This window comes from Apostichopus japonicus, chromosome 6 (assembly GCF_037975245.1).
Source record: "Apostichopus japonicus isolate 1M-3 chromosome 6, ASM3797524v1, whole genome shotgun sequence".
NCBI lineage: Eukaryota > Metazoa > Echinodermata > Holothuroidea > Aspidochirotida > Stichopodidae > Apostichopus > Apostichopus japonicus.
The window spans coordinates 3,418,039-3,445,436 of NC_092566.1; the positions used below are offsets into that span (position 1 = coordinate 3,418,039).

General features: G+C 37.1%; 1 protein-coding gene across 7 annotated transcripts in view; it reads left to right on the plus strand.

Moving 5' to 3' along the window:
• Window positions 1-27,398, plus strand: part of LOC139968690 (WD repeat and FYVE domain-containing protein 3-like) — a 99,432-nt gene that overhangs the window by 51,718 nt on the left and 20,316 nt on the right. For 5 of the 7 annotated variants that reach the window (XM_071972979.1, XM_071972984.1, XM_071972980.1 and 2 more), the window contains 28 exons: window positions 347-447; window positions 884-1,041; window positions 2,022-2,105; window positions 2,673-2,967; window positions 3,616-3,830; window positions 5,045-5,517; window positions 5,834-6,058; window positions 6,698-6,888; window positions 7,406-7,643; window positions 8,407-8,561; window positions 9,387-9,498; window positions 9,887-10,077; window positions 10,517-10,669; window positions 11,538-11,773; window positions 12,015-12,130; window positions 12,646-12,772; window positions 13,544-13,764; window positions 14,224-14,411; window positions 15,438-15,560; window positions 16,088-16,258; window positions 17,649-17,675; window positions 19,729-19,776; window positions 21,320-21,505; window positions 21,762-21,963; window positions 22,338-22,409; window positions 23,478-23,564; window positions 25,249-25,381; window positions 26,571-26,795. In XM_071972979.1, the coding sequence (XP_071829080.1) occupies window positions 347-447; window positions 884-1,041; window positions 2,022-2,105; window positions 2,673-2,967; window positions 3,616-3,830; window positions 5,045-5,517; window positions 5,834-6,058; window positions 6,698-6,888; window positions 7,406-7,643; window positions 8,407-8,561; window positions 9,387-9,498; window positions 9,887-10,077; window positions 10,517-10,669; window positions 11,538-11,773; window positions 12,015-12,130; window positions 12,646-12,772; window positions 13,544-13,764; window positions 14,224-14,411; window positions 15,438-15,560; window positions 16,088-16,258; window positions 17,649-17,675; window positions 19,729-19,776; window positions 21,320-21,505; window positions 21,762-21,963; window positions 22,338-22,409; window positions 23,478-23,564; window positions 25,249-25,381; window positions 26,571-26,795 (4,753 nt within the window). The remainder of the gene's footprint in view (window positions 1-346; window positions 448-883; window positions 1,042-2,021; window positions 2,106-2,672; window positions 2,968-3,615; window positions 3,831-5,044; window positions 5,518-5,833; window positions 6,059-6,697; window positions 6,889-7,405; window positions 7,644-8,406; window positions 8,562-9,386; window positions 9,499-9,886; window positions 10,078-10,516; window positions 10,670-11,537; window positions 11,774-12,014; window positions 12,131-12,645; window positions 12,773-13,543; window positions 13,765-14,223; window positions 14,412-15,437; window positions 15,561-16,087; window positions 16,259-17,648; window positions 17,676-19,728; window positions 19,777-21,319; window positions 21,506-21,761; window positions 21,964-22,337; window positions 22,410-23,477; window positions 23,565-25,248; window positions 25,382-26,570; window positions 26,796-27,398) is intronic. The other 2 variants (XM_071972982.1, XM_071972983.1) reach the window with 2 other exon arrangements.

Consider the following 27,398-nt stretch of genomic DNA (forward strand, 5'->3'; position numbering starts at 1 on the left):
ATCAACAGTTTTTCAGTTTTAATATAAGTTACATTTTGATTTGAATTGTGTAATCGATAAATGTTTGAGTTTCTGATAATCATATTTGAGTATTTAGGATTTACTAGGTGGCAGTGCAAAAAGTAGGAACTAACTATAATGGTATTGGAGTATTGATTATAGGAGGTGACAAATTGGGAAGAGAGGGAGGAGGCCATGGGAGGGTGGGGGGGGGGTTGAGAGATGGAGCAGTAAGGTGTACAAACCATCTCGGAGTATTAAGGATAATGGTAGTCGGAGAGGGCATGGTTGTTGAAAACAGAATTATTTTGATATTTTCTTCTTTTTGATTTATGTCTCTCTGCAGTCACAAGAGATCAGATTTTTCATTTACTCGAGTCCATCAATCAACTCTTATCTGTTTCGATGAGGAAAGAGCCAGCAAATTCAAAATTCTTCTCATCTGAGGTAAAGTTTAACAAATTCTATTTTTGATTATTGTATTTCTATTAGTTCCTTCTTTCCTGATAAACCTTGTGAGACAGCTTTGCATCTAAATTTAGAAAAAAAAAGAGCTCAAGAATTGAATTGAGCGTCTCTCCAAGCAAGTTTCAAGAAAGAGGAACACTCTCTCCTCTTCTCCGTCTTTATACTTTTTTAATTAGCAAGTTTGAAACTTTCATAAAGGAAAAACTCTAACGCTAGTTATGATTAAATTTAAAATTTTGACTACTTTTAAATTGAAACTAAACACAAATTATGTTTGTTATAAAGAAGTCCAGTTAGATGTTTAGTTTTCCAGCAGAAAAGAAAAAAGGCACCGTACCCTTTCCCTTTCCCCCTCTCCCACTTCCTTGTCAGAATGAACAAAAGTTCTCAACTTTTTTTTTTTTGGCCTTTTCAGGTGAAGTATGAAAACATCATGAGAGCTTACAAGTTTCTAGGATGTTTCACAGAGGAGTGTATCATGCCAAAAACATTGCCAATTGAGATAGTGGAGAAATCTGATGATATTTCCGGTGTAGACACAGCTCCATTCTTCAACAACTTTGAGATCGATGAGTGAGTTTGAGAGTAACATTTATCCTTTTTACCGTCACGATAAATAGTTAAAAAATTATCGCAATATTTTGATAATTACGATAATTTTTCCTCTAACAGAATTAGCATAAATGTCGAGCTTTGAGTGGACGGCGAAAGAGAGATATATGGAGGGGACATTCAAAGAGAATATCTGAGTTTGTTATGAACTGTTCCCTTCAAAATAACTAAATAAATAACCATGGAAATTTTTTTTGGGGGGGGGGGGAATTTATTATATCATTTGCGTCAACAAATTTGTAATATTGACATTCCCGACTCTGGAACAAAAGCAACTTTCTTAAATACATGTACTGATTCAGTACATGCTCACTGGAAGAAGTCCCAGTTGTCTGACATGTGAAACAAGAAACTAGTGTCATTTGTTCAATCCTCAAAAAATATCGTCTTGAAAAAAAATTATCGCGATAATAATAATTTTCGATATATCGCCCAACCCTAACGGGCATCACAAGCTATCATTGGGACTCCGAAACTTTTAAAATAGGAGTTTTGAATTCATGGAACTATTGGAATATCTTAACGTGAAACTTCTCTCTCTCAAAAAAAAACCTGGTACTTAGATATTCATGTCTCTGTCTTATTCCCCCCTACAACCCCCCCCCCCCCTCTTCATGTGATACTGCACCATATAGACATTATAGTTCCAGTGTTTCAAGGTTTTTTTTTCTTACAGACTTTTCTCTCATGATAAAAGAGGTATGTGGACGGACCACAACAATATTTCAAACTGTTTGCACCTGGGAGAAAAATGGAAAAATTGGTCTTCATTTTAAAGGTGGTTCAACCGTGACAAAATCTTCTTTTCACTTTTAACATAATAACAGGAAAATTTGATCAAAAGTTGTATCAAATTAAAAACTGATGTATGGGTTTGAACTTCCCAAATGATTTTAGAATTTGATTGTTAAATGATGTTTTTCCGTTTTTTAACTTTCAAGGGACTACGGGAAAATTCCCAGTCAACTGAAATTTTGCTGCCGACTGCTCCATTTACTTTGCAAGTTGTCCATTGATGACTACAAGTGAGTATTTCAAACTAAATATTTCCTTACTTTGTAATTGCTTAGGAAAATATAATCAGCTAATTGTGATCTTCATTCCATTCAGCGAAACTTGCAGCAGTGGTAGGGGCTTAAAAGCCCATCATCAGTAATTCAAAATCCCAAGTTTATAAGCCCAATTTTTGACAGTTTGTAGAGAAAGGATCGTTTTTCCTGCAATATCTTGTGATAATGGATGAGACCTACAGCTACTCTGTGTGAAATATTTGTTTAGGATGATAATCAGAATCTTGTTTAATGGATTGACCTGGGGATCATGTCCAGTTCCATTCAATATATAAATAAGAAAACAAAAATAAAGGGGGTGGAGAAGGAGGGAGGAGGCCAAGTTAAACTAAGGTTTTCCAACACAAAGTGAGCTTTCTAGAAAGATTCAGGGTTTGTAAAATACATGCAAGGATAAAAACTGCCAGTTTATAGTTCTCTCATTATATTTATGTTTTACTTTTCATTATGTGTGGGTTGGGGTTTTGTTTAAATTTTGCTTTATTGACTCTTTTTTATTCATTTCTCTCCTAATATTCACAGAGAATCAAAGTCGTCTTCATCCTCTTCCTCGCCCTTGCCATCACCGTCGGGCACCTTGGGTACTTCCAGATCGCACCCTAGCTTATCCTCTGCCAGAAACGGCTCATCTTCCCCTCAACATGCTGCCAGTAGCCGGCATTCCCTGGCATCGCCCAGGGGTTCCCTCATGTTAGGGTCCCCCATCTCAAGCAGGTCCCTCATCCTCAGTGACATACCGATGATCGTCCATCCCGGAGCAGTACTTACAATGGTAGACCTCCTTCCAGGGATACCCATGTGTAAAGGCTTTGAAAAGGTAGGTAGCCATCTTTAGAATGATTACATCCATTTATTTTTAAAAGTTAGGTCAGAGTTTTGTTAGTTAGACCAGTGAGTTTCTTGCAGAGCTGTGGTTGAGTCCATTTTATTGTGACTCCAAGTCAAGTCGGAGTCCACTAGGTCAAAGTTCGAGCCAGAACCCCTTTGTGTTTGAACCAAGACCAAGTCTGGTGCCACTGAGTCCCAGCCAAGCCAGAGACCAGATTAAAGTGTAACATCATGAATAATTTACAAATGTCACAGGTGTATAATTTTGCGTCTGGCAACATTTTAGTCACGGTCAAATGAGCTGTTTTGTAAATTACATTTCTTGCTCAAATTGATAATTGTTGTACCACAGGTGTGGGATTTTGCTAGACATTTCCATGAATTATTTCTGGATGACTTCAAATTTAGTCTTTCTGGTTTTTCTTCACTTTCACTGATTGTTTATGTCACATTAAACATAATAAAAAGGATGCATAAGCGTGGGCTTGGTTGCTATGGTTACAGGGTAATTTTAGAAAATGAAGAGAAATCAGGAAAAAGGGTTAAACTGTTTAAAATGAGAACGCATCCCTAAATTTTGTAGCATATGATTAAGTTTATGAACCATTTGCTGGAAATATTTTTTCCAATGTCTTAGGAGTCGCTCTCCCTGAGAATGCATATCTTCCAAGTCATTCACGAACTGCTCAGCTCAGAACGAAACCAACAAATTTTATGCGAGGCAGGATTACCCCAGAAGCTCCTAGAGATTGGTTCCCTGCCTCTGGCCAACGAGGAACATCCACTACACGTCACCATGCAGCACATGCTCGAGAAGTTGGCGTCCCAAGCCTTTGAACCCAAAGAATTGAGGTAAATATCACCTAGTGGTCAGGCATGAGCTTTTTCCGCGAATTCGCGGAATATCCGTGATTTCTTTTCTACCTCAGGGACAAAAAGTATGATCCTAACACACTGTAGCATATGTAAACTGGAGCCTATACCACAATTTTTGCAAAGTTTTGTGAATTTTTTTTAACCCAGGCTCGTCCCTGAGTGGTAGCAAACAAATTGGACACAATCTTTCTCAGACCCAACCTAAAGTACACCTGTTTAATAGCATACATTAAGCATATATGGTGTCTTTATGGTCTTTAATGGTCTTTTATTGGGTATAGTAGTCTGAAATCTCAAAAATTGTGAGAATATTTTGGATATATTTGAGGGAGGCTTTGCTACCGCTCCATTAATGTGAGTTTAGTGGATTCAGCTGTACAAACCAAGACATCGTTAGGATTTAGTTAGTATTATGCCAACACGTATTGCAGGAGGAAGGTTTGTTCATGCCAGATACGTACATGTTACGCAAACCGATTAAAACATTTAAAGTGATATGTGAAATCGGTATGTTTGTAAAAGTTAGGCAAAGGGTAATTAGTGGGTGTGTGCGGGGTGATGAGCACCGAGCAAACAGGATCGGCATAACTATTAATGATACGTCCACCCTACCATGCAAGTATGTCTTACATCGTAGTAGCTACAGTGATGTCTGGAAGTGATCTTTTATGTTTGGTTTGAAAAGGGGGTTACTTTAAGCAATGTTATGTGTAGTTTGAAGGACTTTCTTTGCAAAGAGATTCAACAGTAGTGTCAAAGTGATCATTGCACACTTTGTTTTAGCTAGACTATTTTGCAACATATTGGGAATATATAGTGTTCAATTCATATTTGTAATCTTTGTACGTAAAAAGACAAATGCATTTTGAGGTAAATGATTTTCGACATGAACAGATGTCTTAATTTGGATGTTGTTGTCGTTTCTTTCATGCATAGAGGACTAAGCGTGAAGGCTTCCTAGAACACTCGCTAGAACACTTTCCTATCTCGACAATGTTGCACTAACATATGATCCAAATGTATGTGTATATGTAACACTGCTGTGAAAGAACAAAAATAACTGAAATGGGAATGAAATTATGTATGTAGAGTTTGTATAGCTATGTACATAACCGATGGTACCTTGTTATCCTCTTGGTGGACGTTTGGTTATTTTCAACTCTTGACTTTGTTTGCTTCCTCCTACACAGGGATTTCCTGAGGTTGGGAAATCCTCTTAACTGCAAGTCTATTTCACACCACGAGGAATCGGCTGCTGAAGACACGATAGTTCAAAGCGATCCTGCGAGAGGTAACTCTCTTTATTTGGCGTTGCCATCTAAGAACTCAGAGGAAGTTGACCTTTTGAACTCTGCAAACATCGTTAAAGAAAACGATGGTCTGAAAAAGTCAAACTCCACGGCTGCGTTGAGTGAATCGGAAGAATGCCCCACGGTGCCATTGACAAGGGTGAAATGTGTGGTCTCCATGACAACGCCAAGAGATACCAGACTGACGGATGCAACAAGCTTGCCAGCATTCGTAGAGTTTGACATGAACGTGGAAGGGTACGGATGCCTCTACTTGCCCTCGATAGCCCCACAGGCGACCACCTCTCAAGCGGTGGTAACGGTGGGTATGAATACCGGTAACAGTGGAGAGACGCACGGAGGGATAGGAACAGGTTTGTCCTTTTGCTTCAATATTTTAGAAGAATTATACTTTTCTTTGCTTTTGGGATCTTTCAATAGCTACCTGTTCTTGTAGAGAAATTTTTCCCATCATGCATTTCAAGCCCAACAACCAGATTCTCTAAACTTACCAAGCTGCTGCTGCTGTTATAAGAGATGGTTCAGTCTATGCCTTTGAGAATTTCTGGTTTTGGATTAAGGATATTTGACTATGTTTTTGTTTCACCTTTTTCTCGTCAGAGTCCTACTTTTAAAAAAAAAAAATTTGCATTAGTAATTTTTTCTGGGGTTTATATTTCTGGTCTGCAGGTGACAGGACATTTCCTCCGCAGTCGGGCATCTCATTCTCTGTTTGGTTCTGTGTCGACCAATTTGGGTCCATGTCAGAAAACAGGGACCATGCCGTGAGGCTCCTGACGATAGTCAGGACAGCATCCAGCTCTGGACCTGAGATATCTTGTTTCTCCTTGATGCTCTCTTCAAAGGAAAGAAAATTGATTTTAAGCACTTTAGAGGAGCCCCTTGGAAGAACAGGTAAATATATATGAATATTTTTAAAAGGTCATGTGTTTTTGTGAGATGTTTTCTCTTTCTTCTCCAGGCTCCATTTATGTTTATTCTTCAATATAATGTTCGGTACTTATCCAGTTTTCTTGCTGTATGAGGGAGAGGGACAGGACAAAGTGGTTGGGGTTAAAGGAACTGTTTATCAGTTTCAATCACTTGCACATTTGTCCTTCTTGTATTAAAGAGAATAGTTTAGGGTATTAATTTATTGCTGACTTTTTAAAAGAGGAATATTATATAAATCGAGCAAAGTGGATCAATTTTCATTCTATACCTACATGCCATCTTCCTGATGCCAGACTTTTGATTTTGATATGTCTGATTTCATAGATGAACGGTTTCTTTAAAGGAAACTTCTTTTATCAAATCATACTCAAAGTTCAATTTTGATACAAAATGTGGTGACATTTTAGATTTATTTATCAGTCTTGGGGGAAAAAAAGGCATGTAGGAAGAGAGACAAAATTTCCTTGTGATTCTTAGAATAAATTGCTCTTTGACAAAATGAAACATGAATTTACCTATGGACTTTTCTTCGAATATGGTATAACATTTGGTGTCCTTTCAAGTGGAAGTAAATTGCTGCCGTGATATAACTTGTGTTAGTTGTCGTTTCAGCTCCTAAAAGAAAGAGTAACCACAAGGCGGAGAACAGCTCCACTTTCAAGTTCTTTCGTCAGGATCTAGGTCAAGAGGGTCGATGGCACCACTTGGCCGTAGTCTTCAACAAGACGGTGATTAAAAATAACACCACAGCTGCGATCTTTGTGGACGGCCAGCTACTTCACACCAACAAGGTATGGTGCTCTTTTTGGAACCGTCTGTTCACCCTTCTCGAGGTCAATTGTATCAATATTTTGGAACAAATTCTAACGACTGCTAATATAGAAACGTAAACGTGATTGTTCAGTGGTAGCAGATGATTTGTTTAAATTAATATGATTTTATTTCTTACTATAGTCTGAGTGTGAACAGTGGGGTAGCTTAAAGCCACTTAAAATGGCTTATAGTCTTTTCATAAAAAAAGGTCAAAGGAAATGTCTTAGGAAGAAATAACTGATTAAAAGTTGATGTAACTAGTGTTTAAACCCTCCCCCCCCCCTCCCCACCAAGCAAAATGTTGTTTTTATTATAATTTATGATATTCTTTGGTCTTCTCCTTACAGTAACAATTTGTAGTAAAAGGGATTTGAACCTGTAAGAATCTATGAAGAATATGTCATGTCAGACATAGTTATTCTGCAGAACAATTGTGTAATCGTATGAAAGTATGATACGTTTACCGCTGTTATTTTTGGTTTGTCTTTGGATCAGATTTCGTACATAAACAGCAGTCCTAACAGCAGCGGGAATAACGCCTCTTCCAACAATCACATCGTATCCATCCATGCCTACATTGGCACCCCTCCAGCCCTACATGCTCCCTCCCAGCTCAAGTGGAGGCTTGGGCCTACCCACCTGATGGAAGATCCCCTCTCCTCCAGTACTATTGCGACCATCTACCAGCTTGGACCGAGCTACGTCGGTAGCTTCCTGGCTCCAAAACAGGATGGTGAGTGTCTTTTGTTTCATTCTCCTAAATGGTTGGTGGCCTCTCAGCAACCCTCCAGTAAAAATGATACCTGCAAAGGATATCTCACCTGATATGCATGATTTCTGGCTACAAGCACAGAACAACCAAAAAAAGAATTACAAAAAAAAAATTTAAAGAAGCAAAATGGGGACATAAGATGAACAATTTCTGTTCATTGCCCATGCCCTGCTTGGATGGATGTGCTTTCCCATATTTGTGGTACTTAAAATACGGTATCAGTATTTGGCCTTGCCCTTTGGTGATCTGCATTAGCATTTGTATTGTGGAAAAAGACGGTGCTCCCTCTATCAGATGACCAGCATCGAAACGAAGGCTCGCTAAAACCATGCAACCGTCAGTGTTAGCCAAACATTTCGTTCAGAAACTAAACGATTGTCAACAAGCAAATAATAACTAGCAAGTGCACGTTAGTGACAGATGCAGACCTCCAAACTTGTGTTGTTGTTGTTGCTTTTCGCCACTGATAAATGACATTAATAAATAAATAATATTAAATTTCTTGTGCTGTGCAGTATTTTGGTTTATTTCTGTCCCTTTTTTACAAGGCTCATTAATATTCATCAAATACTTGATATTTATTTGTTTAGTATGAATGAAACATAGCCAACATTGTTAAACAGTGCTTTCAACTTAAAAAATTTCCCCTCCGCCTACCCCTCCCCCAACCCTCCCCTTTTATTTTATCCCTTTATCTCATTCTTGTTTTACCTGTTATTTACAGATGTTAGTTCTCCAGAGCAGATTGATGTCAGCAGTGTCCAAATGCAAGAGGAGAAGATCATTTTTGGACTGCATAGCAACGCTCAGTCAGTCCTGACCGTACACAGGATCAAGAAGGTTTTCAATAAAGTGGACAGCCGTGCGGTCGCAAAGCTGGTCAGTATCTTTACTGCGACACTTTATTTTAATTAAAACAACAGCTTATTTTTTTATATTTAAAAAAATTAAATCTTCTTTGTATCTGTTAGAAAAAGTGTATTCCTATGTGTTTAAGCATTTCTGTTTATGTCCAAACAATTACATTTTCTTAATATATTTTAGTATAAATAGGTATTTTAGTATAATTAGGGGGTTCATGTGTATTCTACCTTTAACATTTGTTTTCATGTATGGTAAAACATTTATATGAATTCATATTTGTTTTACAAGTTGCATTTATCTGTTGCATGTTTAAACAAATTGTGTTTATTTCATGTATGTTAAAACAGTTATATATGTGAGTTTACCAGTTATATTAAACTTCATTTCTGTCTAAACAATTATTTGTATTTCATATATGTTAAAACAGTTACATGTGAGTTCATATTTGATTTACCAGTTATTTTAACTTTATTTATATATAAACAATTATATATATTTCACACATGTTAGAACAGTTAATTGATTTCATACATGTTTTATCAGTTACATTTATTTCATGTATGTCTAGACAATTAGACATATAAAATTACTAGACAATTACATGTATTTCATGTATGTCATAACAGTTATGAGTTGTATATGTATATATGTATTACCAGTTACATCTATATATCATGTATATTTAAACAGTTATGTCCAGTTCATTGCTGATAGAACGGTTATGTGTGTTCATATAACTTTTACCAGTTACGTATACTTCATGTTTGTCTATAAAATTATGACATTTTCAGAACTGTTTAAACAACTATATTTATCTCCTATCTGTCTTTTTTCATGTAGCTTAATTTGAGTTACCATGACAACACCACACCTATACGTTTGATACACAACTCAGTCGCACACTTGGCTGGCCCGGCGAGATCGTTTGGTGCTATCCTCATTGGTGGAAATGGTAAGTGTCCAAGCAGGGTTCAATTCTCTGATAACCATATAAGTCTGTCACTTCGGCAAAATCTTCTCAGAATAGCAGCAAAAGAAGATTCCCCGTTATGCAATATTGGCTGGAATATGCTTGATAATACCTTTGTCAAAATGTCCTTGTAGATTCACAGTTTACAATTTGAAAGAATAAAACAAGAATTTAAGCTTGTCTTAGTTCATAGGTGCAGGAAAATATTTATCTTTCACAGATCTTACATTTCAGACCAATTCCAAATTTTAGAGAAATTAAATTGAACCCCAAAAAATTCTATCATCCATCATGTGTTAATTTAACCTGTTATGCAGATGATATTTATCAAATCCTTTTTTTTCTATTCTCCAACTTGATCGTCTTACAGGAGTGAGAACATTTTGCCCAAAACCAGTGTCTGCCTCTCTCTGTAACGTCGGAGGATGCGGGGTCCTCCTGGGTCTCATCGCCATGGCGAACGATTTTGAAGGTCTCTACGCCGCAGTCAAGGCCCTGGTCTGTGTGACCAAAAACAACGCACCGATGATAGACGAAATGCAAAGACGAAGGGGATTCCAGGTTTAGCATTTATATGTTTTTCATCCCCACCCCACCCCCCCTCCCCCCGATAAAATAAGGGGAGGGTACATTTGTGGTTGAAATTTTAATGCAGGCATATTACTCCCTGTTTCTTGCTACAGTTTTCTGTTTTTATTCTGATGATAGATTTCACTAGATGTAAGTTCAGCTCTAACACAACACTCTAACTAAAAATTGTGATGTAATATAATTCTCAGAAATTTCCTCTCCTATTAAAGCGTGAGGATTAATTTGAACTGATGGGTGTGAAGGTTGTCCCATTCTCATCCCTTCCCCATCTCATCACCATCTTCCGTGTTCATGAGTAGTTTTTGACAATATCTCTCTCATGTCCTCTTAAATTTATCTTGAATGCCTGTAGTTTTGGTGCTTTAATTTTTTGATAATTTGTTTCTGTTTTTGTTTTTTTTGTGCACAGATTTTAGCATATTTATTTAGAAAGAAGAAACACCATCTAAACAGTAACATCTTACATTTGACATATGCCTTGGTCGGTACCATTGACAGTGATAGAGAATCCACTATCATCCCTCATTCCATCGCCTTTGAAGATTTACTCTGCGATCTCGAGGTAAGAGCCCTGTGAATGACCCTGTAAATTAAAATATTAATTAAATTTAAATAAAATTAAAATTAAATATTTGTCTGCAGAACAAAGGATGAAAACTAAAATGATGATTCTGGTATCAAGACCAGACATTCAAAAATGTTTCATTTAATCTTCAGAGTAAGGAAAGTGAAAATTTAGAAAAAAAGTTAAAAACGGTATAAAGAGCCTGGAAAATGTGCGTAGATATAATGAGTCCACGGTGCTTGTAACACAATCCCTCCGGACTTGTGATGGTTTGAGCTATAACTAGAACATCATGAGGGATCAAGTCGCCTTTATTAAGTTTCTGTAACACTGGTCTATTAGTTCTCAGTTGTAGTACACATTAAGAAGTTAGGCTTTAAAATTGAGCTAGGCTATAAGTATTGTGTGATGTAGTTTGGTAGGCTACATATTTCTTACAGTATGTAAATCACAATTTTTTAAATTTAAGTCACTGGTGCAAAACTTTCTGATTCACATGGCAAGGTGTGAGAGTCATCACTTTGTCACAGACCTTTTGTTTTATTGTACTATGCTGTACTATATAGGTTATGGTGTTCATTAAAGGAAGTTGTCTCCAGCTTTCTCTCAATTGGGCATGTTGTATCTCTCATTTTAAAATCTGTGGAAGTTGCAGATTCCTGCTTCACATTTTCTTTCAATTTGATCAACATGTTAGACTTCATACGTGTCGAGTGAAACAACACTTGCGTATGCAATCGAGCCATATCCTTGCATTAATGCTCAAGGTACTCAAAGGTAGTTGTCACGTGCATATTTAAGCGACAACTGAATTAAGTTATGACGTTTTCAGTTTTGAAAAAACAATTTTGATTTGACATTTCAGGTATGGCATAACGCTCCTTTCGACCTGCTAAAGTCGCTCTGCGAACACTTTCTGGAACTGGTGACAGATTCGGTGGAGGCGGACAAAAACCAGAGACTGATGCTACAGCTCGGGATGGTCAAACGGTTACTGCACGTGATCAGGGGGTCGCCCCTGAACCAAACCACCATAGTCGCAATCACCAATCTGCTTCTGGTCCTCCTACAGAATGAGCCCAGGCAGAGAGACATCTTGTGGTAGGTACCAATTCATGTTAGACATCCCTTGTAACCTCTGTCATCTGATTAAAGGTCTGTTAGCGATTGCGAGAGTTGAAACATAACATACTTGCTCCAAATAAGTACTTGCAGTTGCAGTTATTCTGAAAAGTTGTTTTCTTACACCCTGTCGACACACCTCCTTCTGCTCCCTTTCATCTGTTTTTTTTTTTTTAAAACCTGTTTTTTCCATGTCATTTATTACCTGTTTTTGTATCAGTTTTGGCCAATTTCTGGCAGCTACTCTACCCCTGTGGACTGTAAGCGAAGCCAAGTTTACGTGCGAAGAAATAGCTTCAGCGACTTCAGAGAATGACAATCAGGGCAAGACACCAGGTACTATATTTACTCTATTAATGAATTAATTATTTACTATTCCAATATTGATATTGATAAATGTTTGTTTATCTCCTGTATTTTGTTCGGTGTTTGGTTGTAATCGATTGAGTTTATTTTCTGGTCCATAAACCCAGGAAGTATGGCAGTGATACATTCAACTTCTGTTTTTATTTGCACCCAAAGACGGAGATTGCAATTACTGCCCTTCAGGTTCTTCCTCTTCAACCTATTCGTCAAAATGTTCCGATTATTGTGGAAGAAGTCTCAAGATAATCTTACTCGCTAACCGTAAACATATTTTGATAAAAGGGAATAACAAAGCTAAAAGAAAATTTCAAAGTTACAGAATGTTTAATACAAAGGTATTAAAGATGATCGAATTTGATAAATTATAAATTAATTAATTATCGAAAGAAGGGTGTTATAGTATGTGGAGAGTTCCCTGCTTTGTATATATTGCGTTACATTTTAATCATGTTAAATATTACATTTCAATCACATTTCTTTCGCAGATACTCAAAACATTTGGGATAACTTCAATGACAACATCTCCCCTTACCATATTTATATCCGTAACACATTCCTTGAGCTACTGTTGAAGATCATGTTGAAGAAAGGAAGCCCAGCACTTAACATCAGGTGAGATTACTTTCTTTTGCTCTACTCCCCCTCCCCCTCCTCCCACCCCTGTTTCCCTTGCTCACCCCTCACCCCACCCTTGTTCCCCCTCCTCACTCCCTGTGACGGTGTCATGCATAAGTTTCGCTCTCTCTCCGGCATGCACTAAGTTCAATGTACAAAAACTCGCCAAGAATATGAGCCTCCTAGCCTTTTCAGAAAAGATTTTGAAGTTATTTGCAGTTTTGTCTATTTGTAGATGGGCTTTTTTTCCTGTTCTCTCATTGGCATTGAAAACAACTGCATTCACCAGGAGCTACCTGCAACGATTTAACGGTTATACCTTCATCGCTAGCTGCCTGCGGCAATTTAACGGTTACATCTTCATCGCTTTCAGCCTGCGGCGATTTAACGGTTATACCTTCATTGCTAGCAGCTTGCGGCAATATAACCTTTATACCTTCATCTCAAGCTGCCTGCGGCGATTTAATGGTTATACCTTCATCCCTAGCAGCCTGCAGCGATTTAAAGGTTATACCTTCATCGCTTTCAGCCTGCGGTGATATAACGGTTATACCTTCATCGCTAGCAGCCTGCGGGGATTTAACGGTTATACCTTCATTGCTAGCAGCCCCTGGCAATATAACCTTTATACCTTCATCACAAGCTGCCTGCAGCGATGTAACAGTTAAACCTTCATCGCTAGCAGCCTGCGGTGATTTAACGGTTATACTTTCATACCTTCTGCACAATATCAATCAGAAAATTTTCTGTTTCTCTCTTCACTTGCAGCTTTTCGGAAGAAATTCAAAGGATTCTTGGCTTTGATTGGTTCCTGCTCTTCTTGCAAGGTCACATTCACTCTACCACCGTCATCCTCTCTCTTAAAATACTGATCAAGACCTTCATCTCGAATCCGTCTTGTGTCAACAAATTCAGAGAGGGCACCATCGGTGGGGGCTGGTTGGACAATACAGAACCTGTGCTGCACAACCGGATGGGAGTCGTGCTCGGTACGGACTACATTGAAACCATAAACCTCCACACAGCTCCTCCGTCCATGCTTTGTCTTGCTCCCTAAAATACTTTTATTCGTTGTAATACATTTACATTAGACATGTGGAAAACGATCACAGATTTTAGGTTTATTATAACGTTTTCATCCTGTTTTGGTTTTTGATGATTTCTTCTATTGTATTTTATTCATCTTTGTAATTAACAGATGGATTGAAGATGTTACTTGTGTAGAACAGAATTCCTTAGTTTAAATGTACTTGATTTGAAGGTGCATCCTTCTTATGATATTCATAAAGTTTGCATCAAGATCTTTATCTGATTCAAGGTTGGGAACACCTTTCCTACTGTAACAACTACCCCATGATCAAGACATACCCTGGCCCCCACCTTCCTTCCCCCACCCACCCTCTCAGCAAAGAAAATACAAGGAAGGTATTTTATTTTCATTCTGAAAGGTTTTAATGTTGGGAAAGGATCCAAGCACAACCAAAACCGAGAAATCATTGTAGAGGCTAGCCGTCTACCAGGTTTCACCATGTTGCAATGGTTACTACGACAACATACAGATGTACCAGAAGTTTACCTGATGATGCTAGCCTTAACGCTAGGCAAATCTGTCAACGATATACCACCAAACTTCGAGGTATGCTCTTGATTTTAATGTAAGAAACTCTCATTTGGCTAAAGGTTGCCAAGGTTTTAAAAAAAAGAAGCTGTGTGAACAGAGAGTTTGCAAGAAAATGTATTATTTTACCTTTGGTAAGTTTTGGTCAAGTGACTTGATAAAAAATGAGTGTTTTGCAGTACTTGAGATGTCCTACTTGCATCAGTGAAAAAAAAAAAGGCGGTTTCATACCTTCTGTTCATGTATGAAAATATTGATATACCACAAAATGTACTTTCTGAAATGAAATGATTGGATTTGAAATATTATGTCTCGGCAGTGGAACAAGTTGTGAAGACTAGGTCTTATACCAATCTGCTTCGGTTTAATGGCTCTCAGTAATAAAGTTTTGCAAGTTTTCTCAGGCCTTGGTTTGCTGTACTGTTTCTTGCATCAGCTAGCGAGTATACTTGTCTAGCTTGGATGTCCCTTGAGCAAGGGCGTAAAAGTTGTAACCTTTGGTTTCTAGAATATTCTGAGTAGTCTGTTTTACTACTTAAAGATGACTTCATTGTTATATTTTGAATTTTCTCTTCATTGTTTATGGGGAGATACTCCTGTGAGGGTGGTTTAGCCAGGGCTGTGACAACTCCCTCAGTAATGTCAGCTTTCCCCTTCCTCTGGCTGGCTCTGGGTTGTGTTTTTTTCATTTTGATTTATGCTTCCAAACTGACAAAGACTTGTTCATCTACTTTACACCTACATTTTTCACTTTCTAGTGTGCTTAATATTTTGCTTATCTGCAGGAGCTCGATCAGCCTCATCCAGGCATGAGCTTTTTCTGTGAATTCGCGGAATATCTGTGATTCTTTTCTTCCTCGGGGACAAAAACTGTTATCCTAACACACTGTAGCATACGTAAACTGGAGCCTATACCGCAATTTTTGCAAAGAGTCATGATTTTTTATACCCCAGGCTCATCCCTGGCCACATCCTCCCCTCCCCTCTCCCTCCCCTACCCATGTCACTCATCACTGTTGTTGCATCTTTTCCTTTTTGGTTTAGTTGGATCTTGATTCTCTCTGGAAGTTCCTCTTTGAAGGATCATCTCCACATGATTTGAAAATCAATCTCCTGGCGGATGCAGCCATCACAATCCTAGCTTTGATCAGGGAGATTCTAAACCAGGTATGTCCCGCCCTAATTCTAGAAAATTTAACAGCCGATCGTTGTCTTCTGTGGCCATATTTAATTTTTCACCGGTGACTTAAGCAGTGTTTCCTTGTCAAATTGATGAAATTTTCTATTTTTTAATTAGCTGGTAGTTAGTTAGCTTTTCATTGAGGAAAAGACAACAATCCTGGCATTCTTCGCTAAATATATAAAACGTCTTTGATGCAACCCGTTAATAGAATATGCAGATCTTGGCTGGTATTGTGTTCATGATGTATTTTATTATAGTGTTAGAAATCTTAAATTAATTTGGTCAACTGAATTTACTGTGTCAATATATTTTTAGATCACTTCCTTTAGTAAGATTTTAACTTTCAAGATTGACACATAATTTCTGTATATTGTCATTATTGTATGTTACGAAGAAAACAAAAATAAATGAGATGAAATACATATATATATATATATTTATAGATATAAGTGTGTATATTTGTTTCTGTACGTATTTATATTCACAAGCTTTCTCTTTGTCTCCCCCTTAGCCCTACGATGACCCCCCTCCGGACTGGTCCTCTTCTTACCCCCTCAATCTTATACAGTTTTTGATGTACCTCTATCACAACTTGAAAGTATTCAAACCAGTTTGTATGAGCACAAACTTTCTCACTGCCCTAGCTGCCAGCCTCTTTCCATACATCCCGCTCAACGAACCGGTGAGTCAAGAGATAATCTCCTCCCGTATCTCATCAGTTTTATTAGCTTTCTCCGAATATGAGTCATCTTGTCAGTTTCCTTTCCCATTGCATCGTCATGCGTTAACCTTTGACCTTGTCAAAATTAAAACACGGTTCTGTTAAGAAGAAAAGTTCAGGAGTTTGATCAGTGCTGATCAATTGCTCAATTATTTCAAGGCGGAGATTATAAATTTCTTGTAAATTTCAACGAAAAATCAGAAAACTTTGAATAGTGCATTGAATAGTGCAACTTTGAATAGCTTGGTCCATATCTCATGTTCACAGTTGCATAAAGTATGAACATAATGTGTTTGTTTATGCTAAGCTTGACCAATTTATCTATAAGATCTTGCCAGATTTAGATCATCAAAATATTTGAAAAATAAAATAAAAAACATATCCCCTTTTTCATCAAATTTTCTGATAGCCTGACATTTGAAATGAGGATGATGCTGAAAACTGCCACAAGTGTTAGGTAGACATTTGAATATTTTTTCATACTGCAAGAAGAAAGGTTTATTTCATCTTCCATAAATGCAGCTATTTTTTTGACATAATGAAATCATGTTGGAAATTCATACAAGATATCAGATGTGGTATTTCTCTCATGTCTTATGATCGGTTTGAGGTAAAGTCCGGTTTTGACATTAACCCTCTCTGTTCATCATAACAGAATTGCATGAATAATTATTGTTAAACGTCAGTTAACTTTGCGAACCTTGTTTTGTCTTCTTAGTTTGCCATCGATGTGTTGTAACAAGTGTCCTACGTGTCCAACTATCGTTAATTAACTGTGTCTGCTCTTATCATTTTATTTGTTTTTTTTGGGTGAACGAAATTACTAGAGAATTTAACAAACAACTATATAAAAGTCCCAAATTAACAAGCTGTTAATTTATAATTTGCTGTCTATTAATAGCTAAGTGTTTGTCCCTAAGCTTTGATGGTTAAAATTAGTAACATCGAAAACTTACATTTACAATTGCAGAATTGGATGCAAATTTCCTCCCACCCCACTCCCCTCATCCTCCTCTATCCTCCTCCCAAGCCCCTCCTTTTATGGCTTAAACAATCCCACCCCCCCCCCCCCAAGACCCTTCTCTCTTTCCCTTCAAAATGAAAACAGAGAATTTAAGAATGTGTGAGTTACATTGATCAGTTGCTTTCTATCATTTCATAATACATTTTCCTGTTTCTTTAATTCGTTTTTTTCTTCCACATTATCTGTGAATCAATATCAAACATCCTTTGTCTTTATCATTTACTTTTTTTTATTGTTATTATTTCAATCCTCCTCTCATTATTTTTTTGTTTTTTGGTTATCCTTGATTCTCTCTTTGTCTCTCATTGCATGACTCCTTTCATACAGAGTTCCCCAGAAGATGAAGTCATTTTGGTATGTTCAAGGGCTGCGTAATTAACTGTAGTTCTATTTCTTTGATTCTTTTTGGGGGGGGGGTGGTGGGGAGGCGGGGGAGGTGCAGTGGTTTGTAGCTAGTTTTATGTTAGATCTACTTCTTTGCCCTCGCGATTTGTACTCCGCAAAAGTATTTACACGCTCGATTAAATATTTGCCAGAATTGACAGTATTCCTTCACGAATCAATTTCTTTTATACAGACATAAACCAAAACATCTCTCTTTAGTTCAACCTTTTGTGTAAAAAAAAAGAAAAGTGGTATGCATGTCTACAATGCTTAAACTGCAATGCTCCCAAAGAGGAACCATGTTAAAGCTTATGGGCGCATAATGGTAGCTTACTAACTGTGTGTTACCTTAACCTAATCTACATAAATCGTGTATTAAACGTATAATAACACAGTATATATGTAACAGTAACACTGAACCACTAAAAGCAGTATAATGTTCTTAGTTATTAATTATATTCTTTATTGATAGTGAAGAGCTGATCTATTTCTGCATTTCACAACATTTATTATCATCATTTTTTATTGAACAGTCATCCCATTCCCATACATAGGTTCTCATCTTGTAGCTTTGGCTTTACATTTTGGATAATTTCCATCTGATCCATTCAGTCATAATTTTTTCCCTCAAAACAGCTACTTCCTCTCCATAGCTATTTATCATCTGGGTTTTCTTCTGTGGGAAAAAGTAAATTGATTTTATGTATGGAATATAACACATGTATCATATACCTTCATACCACCAAAGCAATGCTTAGTGGTCAATTTAATATATACTCTTTAAAAAGTTGAGTATCCCCCAAAAAACTTGGAATACATACTTAAATATAGAACACTGAAGACCATAAAGAATAACCCTCACTTGATATGCATATTCAACATATATCAGAACAAGTACTAAAATCTCCATATATATCTGACTTACATACTATTAGCAATGTAGATAGCAACTCACTTATATATGCATATTCAACATTATAGCATACATGTGTTTCTATATACATATTTATGAATATACATTTCATGAATACTCATTGGGTACTGAGCAACATTAAGGGGAATTAAAAAATGAATACCACATGCAACACCACAAATGTTATCAAATACATGTATTAAATGAAAATATCTAATGAATGGTAGACTCAGTTCTTACAGTGTTAACATACGACAGTCACATTATGTGACTTTTTTCCTATTTGAATTTTCCAAGTTGATTGATTTTATCTTGTGTGATTCAGGCATGAGCTTTTTCCACGAATTCGTGGAATATCCGTGATTTCTTTTCTACCTCGGGGACAAAAACTATTATCCTAACACACTGTAGCATATGCAAACTGGAGCCTATACCGCAATTTTTGCAAAGTTCCGTGATTTTTTTTTTATCCAAGGCTCATGCCTGGTGATTGATATATTGTTTGGTGTGTCTTTTCTCTACAAGTAGTGTTGATAAAGTTAGTTTATTTGTTTCCTATTTTGGACTTAAATATTATTTAAGCTCTGATGATCTTCATGAATATGCATCAATGTGTAATTGGCCATAAATTATCTGTGCATATAGCATTTCTCTGCACCATATTGCTGGCTGTTTAATATGTAGTCCAATGAGCCTCATTTTATGTCTCAATTAGATAATAGTGGCCGTTTTAGTCAAAGCCTAATTCTTCAAAGCTAATCCTACCCCATCTGCTACCTGCACTTTTCCTTCCAGCTGAGATTCTGTATTCCTCCCCACACACCCCTCCCCCCCCCCCCCTATTCAGTTTGGTTTTGTGGAGATTTATTGTAAATTGTTTTGAATTTCTTGGCTCTGGATTTCATTCGGAAAAAAGTTAACAATATTTAATGCAGTCAGGACAGTTGAAGGAAACGTACTTACGTAATGTGAACCGATGATGTTTTGTTTTAACATCGTTTGGAAGCAGTTTATCCTGTGTTCTTTAAATGTTATCATGTCGTAATCATTACAATTAAAAGTCGGCAAGTTAATGACTTTTTTATCTCTCTCTCTCTCTTAATTTTGCAGCTGCCCGATGAAAGCAACGAACTGTTGTCTCCTGGAGACCATGCCAAGGTAAGATTAACAGATGCGGATGATGACTAAGAGAAAGGAGGATGATGAGATGGATTGATAGATACTGCAATTTTGCCCCTTTTTACTTTACTTTTTTATTTTTATTGCTGCCTTATCCTTGTGGAGATATGCAATGAGAAAGACAGTTGAACTCAAATTAATCAGAGAAGTTTCTTTTTTTATAGCTTTATAGGGTTCACCATTTTTTTGTCTCATTGACCTCATTCTTTTATTAGATAATGAGAAGATTGTGACATCTGGCATTCTTCCTTTAACTTTTTGTCAAAAAAATATTGCTAATGCCTCACTTTCTCACTTCATCTTATTGCCCCCTCCCCTCCCACCTCACCCCCCCTCCACCCCATGAAAGCTCTGAGGTTCTTGTGAACCTTGTGTAAACACTTTTTGATAACACATAAATTGATGGATTTCACTTCCCTTTACAAATATTTCACAAATTCGTTCGCAAGAATATCAAGCCAAAAGATCAATTTTTATTTCAGGAGTTTTGCGCCTGTAGATTTTGCCAGGGTTGGGGCAAATTTTTAATGGTAGTCCGGTCAACAGAGAAGATCAGGTTTCTGTTTAGACAAACAAAAGCTTCTGTGGAGGTTGTCCGGCCAGTTGTTTACATCAAATTCAAATTGCATTGTAAATAAATAGGTAAATTGATTGACTGGTATCACCACCAAGTTTCCTTGCTATTCACCGAACCTACACATCTCTCCTACGGTGTATATATTGATATTCTATTCACCGAACCTACACATCTCTCCTACAGCGTACATATTGCTGTTCTATTCACCAATCCTACACATCTCTCCTACAGTGTACATATTGTTGTTCTAGTCACCAAACCTACACATCTATCCTACAGTGTATATATTGATATTCTATTCACCAAACCTGCACATCTCTCCTACAGTGTACATATTGCTGTTCTATTCACCAAACTTACACATCTCTCATACAGTGTACATATTGTTGTTCTAGTCACCAAACCTACACATATATCCTACAGTGTACATATTCTTGTTCTAGTCGCCAAACCTACACATCTCTCCTACAGTGTACATATTGTTGTTCTATTCACCAAACCTACACATCTCTCCTACAGTGTACATATTGATATTCTATTCACTACACCTACACATCTCTCCTACAGTGTATATATTGCTGTTCTATTAACCAAACCTACACATCTCTCCTACAGTGTAGATATTGGTCATAGTTTATTTTTGCCAATACCAAATTTGATATTCGGACAACTGAAATGTTATGCCTGGTTGTCCAGGAGACAAGCAGGCATAACCCTTAGATATATGTCCTGCTGGGAAATACCCTTCAATCCACATCAACCAGCTATTCTATGTAATCCTTGTTTCTCCCCCCATCCCTCCCCTCCCCCTACCACACCCTGTAGCCAGAATTTTATAGGAGGAAGTTAAAATATTATTGATCTGAAAAATTCGTATTTAATGATTTTCATCAGAATTGTTTACACATCAGCATAATATGTCGCTTATATTTCCTTGTTTTTTAGATGATACCTGGATTGGATATTCCCATCATTGGTGCCAGATTTCAAGAGAAGAATGTCCCAGCTAATTTGACGACCCACCCTGCCAAAACTAATGTCATGGACCTGATCCGGATCATAGTGATTGACAGTCTCTCTCTGCCCATGCCCAGTAAAGGGGCACCGTGTGTCCTGGACATGCTGTTAGAGGTAAGGCTTATTACTCCCAACAAACTAGTTGAGAATGTTGGCCTTGTATCAGAGGTCATGGGCAGATTATAAGTTAACTGGCTTGGATCTGGTGCTGCTAATAATTTTTGAGATGTCAAATGCCCCCACTTGTTTTAACGTCCCTCATTCAGAATTTTTTTTTTTCCAAGTGAAAATTTTAGTTCGTCTGCTCCAATAATAATAAAAATGATACCATCGATCGATGGACTCATGAAATATCTTTTCAAATTTCTAGGCTTGTCCTGAGAGGGCATCGCAAGGTCAAATCGATGAATTCCAGACGGAGTTACTTACCTTAGTGATGAATCGTATTCTCGGAGGAGATGCTCTGTTGGGTAAAGACTGTGCCCTCCCGATATCAGATGGAGGCAGCTACAACAACCTAGTCCAGAGCGTGTTTTACTTCTGTTCCCGATTGGTGGATAAACTCTGGCAAGGTTCGTAGGCTCATCTTGTCTGCGATTATTAAAGCAACTACTTTTACTGTTATAGTATTTATCTGATGTTACTTTCCATCGTACTTTGTTAGACAAAGATAAGTTCCATAGTTTCCATTGTCTGACTAACTTGTTTATTTACACAATTGAGCACCCCTGGTTCAAGGATATATTGCCCTTAATTTGTCCCCTTCCCCCCCCCCCCCCCGATGGCTATTACCCTTGCCATTGCCGTTACCATCATATGTTCTTTAAAGAGGCATGAACTGAGCATAGATATATTTTGAATCGTATTACCGTTGTGGAGAAAAGTCAGAATTATTGTGGATGAATCATGATTTTCTATAATCCGATCCATTTCCGTCTATTCGCAGGTGTCTTCAACAAGAAGCCAAAGGATGTATTTGAATTCATTGCTCTTCTCATTGCACAATCGAAGAGAAAATGTAAGATTTTTTGGTCAATTCAGTTGAAAATTTAAATCATCATTCATCCTTATGGCTTTATTCAATAAAAGTTGCTCGATAAATGTCTCCATGGTACACTCTGTTAAGAAAAAAGAAAAAATTTCCATGTAGTATAGAAAAACGTGATACAGCGTTTTAATTAAACTTCACTGGAAGAGTGCCGGCAAAATTCAGGATGTGGGATCTCAAAGTGAAGTACACAGGTGTATAAGAATAGCTTCTTTGAGAGCGTGATGGCCAATTGGCTGAGGTGTCGGACTCGCGATCCAAGGATTGCTGGTTCGATTCATGCCTAGTTCATTGCGTTGTGTCCTTGGGCAAGATGCTATATCTCACTTGCCTCTCTCCACCCAGGGGTTAAATGGGATTGTCTCTGGGACAGGTTATCATTGACCAGGGGTAATATAACGTCTGTAAAGCGCTTCGAGACCTATCGCTGGTGTAAAGCGCTTATATAAAAATCAAATATTATGATATTGATATGAAAACGATAGGAAGTTGAAGGTTTGTGATTGAAGGACTTTCAGATTTTGTGTCCTATTATCACCACCTTTTTGCATAATTAACCATAAGTAATTTTTATCTACATTAACTTTTTAGTTGGGGGTATCTGATCTGATGGTTAAAGAAATTATCGTTTAATGTTGCCAGATGAACGGGCAGCCGGTGTCACATTGTGACTCTGTGACACGTATATTTACATGGCGATAAGTGACACAAAGGTCACACTTTCACATCGATCTTTGCGTTCAGCTGACATTTGTCTAAGGGACAAACCAACGACGCCCATGTGGTTATAAGCAGGCATGAGATTTTTCCGCAAATTCGTGGAATATCCGTGATTTTTTTTTCTACCTGGGGGACAAAAACTTATCCTGACACACTGTAGCATATGCAAACTGGAGCCTATACCGTAATTTTGGCAAAGTTCCGTGATTTATTTTTACCCCAGGCTCTTCCCTGTATAAGACACACTTGTAGATGTGTGATAGTCAGTATTGTTTGATTGTATTCTGATGATAAATTGATTTGTTCTCCTTATTCCAGCTCACGGTATGACGTTAGATGACATCTACCATTGCTTGAACAGGACGGTACTTTACCAGCTATCAAGACCCTGTTGTTCTCTTGCTGGTAGGTAGTTTTCATTTTCTAAGCTATTTCATGAAAAAAAACTTTGTCATGAGTTTTTGTGCTTATTTAGAAGTGTCCATTCATTCGTTCATTCACTCATTCATTCATGTATCAAGCTGTTTATTCATCGACATGTTCTTTCTTTCATTCATTCACTCATTCATTCACTCATTCATTCACTCATTTATCAAGCTGTTTATTCATCGACATGTTCAATTTTTCATTCATACATTCATTCATTCATCCATGTATCAAGCTGTTCATTCATTGACATGTTCATTCTTTCATTCATTCATGTATCAAGGTGTTTATTCATTGACATGTTCATTCATTCATGTATCAAGCTGTTTATTCATCGACATGTTCAATTTTTCATTCATACATTCATTCATTCATTCATTCATCCATGTATCAAGCTGTTTATTCATCGACATGTTCTTTCTTTCATTCATTCACTCATTCATTCACTCATTTATCAAGCTGTTTATTCATCGACATGTTCAATTTTTCATTCATACATTCATTCATTCATCCATGTATCAAGCTGTTCATTCATTGACATGTTCATTCTTTCATTCATTCATGTATCAAGGTGTTTATTCATTGACATGTTCATTCATTCATGTATCAAGCTGTTTATTCATCGACATGTTCAATTTTTCATTCATACATTCATTCATTCATTCATTCATCCATGTATCAAGCTGTTTATTCATCGACATGTTCTTTCTTTCATTCATTCACTCATTCATTCACTCATTTATCAAGCTGTTTATTCATCGACATGTTCAATTTTTCATTCATACATTCATTCATTCATCCATGTATCAAGCTGTTCATTCATTGACATGTTCATTCTTTCATTCATTCATGTATCAAGGTGTTTATTCATTGACATGTTCATTCATTCATTCATGTATCAAGCTGTTTATTCATCGACATGTTCAATTTTTCATTCATACATTCATTCATTCATTCATCCATGTATCAAGCTGTTTATTCATTGACATGTTCATTCTTTCATTCATTCATTCATGTATCAAGCTGTTTATTCATCGACATGTTCAATTTTTCATTCATACATTCATTCATTCATTCATCCATGTATCAAGCTGTTCATTCATTGACATGTTCATTCTTTCATCCATTCATTCATGTATCAAGGTGTTTATTCATTGACATGTTCATTCATTCATGTATCAAGCTGTTTATTCATCGACATGTTCAATTTTTCATTCATACATTCATTCATTCATTCATTCATCCATGTATCAAGCTGTTTATTCATTGACATTTTCATTCTTTCATTCATTCACTGATTCATTCACTCATTTATCAAGCTGTTTATTCATTGACATGTTCATTCTTTCATTCATTATTTAGTGTATGTTTCTGGTCGTTCATCCACATGTTTGTTCATCCAATTGTTTGTTCAATAACAACTAAAGCCTTCATGAAGATGGATGAATGCTAATTTTGGACTAAACAAAACACCCAACATTGTACCCATGAGTGAATTCTAACACCGGATGGAATTTAAGTGTACTCCTGACTCATTTCCCACGACATCTTACTATGACGGTATAATCAATACATTGTCACTATTTGGGAAATAAATGGGAGATTCACTTGTTTTCTCATCATCAGTCAAATCGTAAATATCTGGTTTTCTTTCCTCTTTTAGATCAAATGACATTGTTAGCAACCTTGAGAAATGTCACAGAGTATAGGTCGCTTATATTTGGAGCTGGCAACTACGAGCAGGAATTTGTCTCATGTCTCTGTCATTGCTTGTTCTGCCTCACAGATGACATTACGTAAGTCTCACCAGTCCTCTATACAATCTTGTGTAAACTTGAAGACATGTTGTAGGTCTCCATACGTCTGTGGTCAAGTGGTTAAGGCAGTGGACTTATGATCTAAGGATTACAGGTTTGAGCCCTGGCCAGATCATTGTGTTGTGTCCTTGGGCAATGCACTTTATCTCCATTGCCTCTCTCCACCCAGGTGTATAAATGGGGACTTGCGAGGTGACTTGTAAATATAGTTGCGTGTGCCGGTTTGTGGCTGCACCCTATGGGAAGTCCCCCAGAGGACATGTGGCTGTGGTGCACTGTGGTGCCCCAGGAGAGATTATTTGAATTGTGCACACTTTGGTGTGTAGGTGTGACAAGTTACCAATGACAAGGGTTAAGTACAGCGCGGTGAGACTTTATTGTAAGTTGCGCTATATAAGAACTGTTTTTTTTATTATTATTTATGTGATGAAATTGTATAATTCTCAAAATCTCGGTGACAGCAAAATCTTCTTCCACCATTTTTGACAGCTTTCATTCCTTCACCCTTTATACTTGAAATCAATCTCACACCCAACCTTTTGTTAGTTGCTTTCTTCCAAAAGTACTTTTCACAGAGTGTTGATGTCCTGATGTATATTTCCAGACATTTTAAGGAGGGTAAACTGAGGCAATGAATTGTTTCTGTGAAGAATAATGATGTTAAAGATAGTTTGACCAAGTGTTACTTTATTTTTTTTTTATATATCTCACATATTTTTGGGCAATACTAATCTGACAATTTAAATATATTTAGGATTTCTCTTTATCAATGAATGGTGAAATTAATATTTGTTTTTGCTATTCTAGTTCTGCATATCTGATTTCTCCATCTCCTTAATATTTTTTTATTCTTTTAAAGAGAGATGTGTCAGAAAGAGGGGGTGGGGTGGTGGGGGGGGACAATATTTGTTAAAACATTTTGCTGCCTCATTTCACCTCCATCAAAAGTACTGGAACAGTCATATTTATAGTTGTCCCATTCACAGATATATCATATTGAGTCCAATCGAAACAAGGTATATCCAACCGATTTAACAATTTTTGTAAATTCATCAACATTAGAAAGCACTCTTTGCTTCGATGGAATTGATTTTCATTACAACCACCGTGGTTGACATTATTTCCACTCTCACTCACTCATTTGTTTCCTTTTGTGTTGTCGATGTAGGGCCATGGGGCCATGTCTGAACTGCCAGACCATCGACTTCAACAGGACCACCACGTGGCACGTCGACTCTACCATGGGTGCCGAGAAATGCGAGCACACCAGCAGCATGGAGAAAGCAGAGGGTCAATTGATGGTGCGAAATGCAGCCAGGAGGGTCTGGGACGACCTCATCTCTAGCAAGAAAAACCAAATCGAGGATCTCTTCAAGGTTACCTTGCCTAATGCGTGAGTCTTCTATCACTTTCGAGGAGTTCCTTTAAATCAGTGGTGACCATGTTACTGATGATTGGCGGGAAGCCTGTCAACCCCAAGGGGATTGATTTGTTTAACAGGTGTCATAATCAATGGATTTTGCTAATTGAAAGTTTGTGTGAATGTTTTAATTCAAATTTAGTTAATGATCTATCACGTTAAATTTTGGCCGTTGTATAAATTTTTCCAGAAATTTGAACTGGAATAAGTTCAATACACAAATGATGTGAATGATAACAAGAAATAAAATGACTTGTAACTTCAAGGATTAAAAATATTTTGACATGAATGTATAACAAATTATTTTTTTTTATTTTTTTATTTTTTTTTTATTTAGTTGCACTGGAAGCCTGTTTAGGTTTCCTTTGAATGTTGGTATGAAGAGGAAAAAAAAAGTTCCAGCAAGATTTTTTGTTACCCACATTTTCTACAAAAGAGTAGCATGTTTTTGATTTTCAAAATAAAAATATCTCCATTACTCCACCTGTATTTAAAAAAACTCTATCTATTAAGGCTTCATGCAAGATAAAATCTCCCAAATAAAAGTGGTATTTTTCGTAAGATCTCATTTGGCAA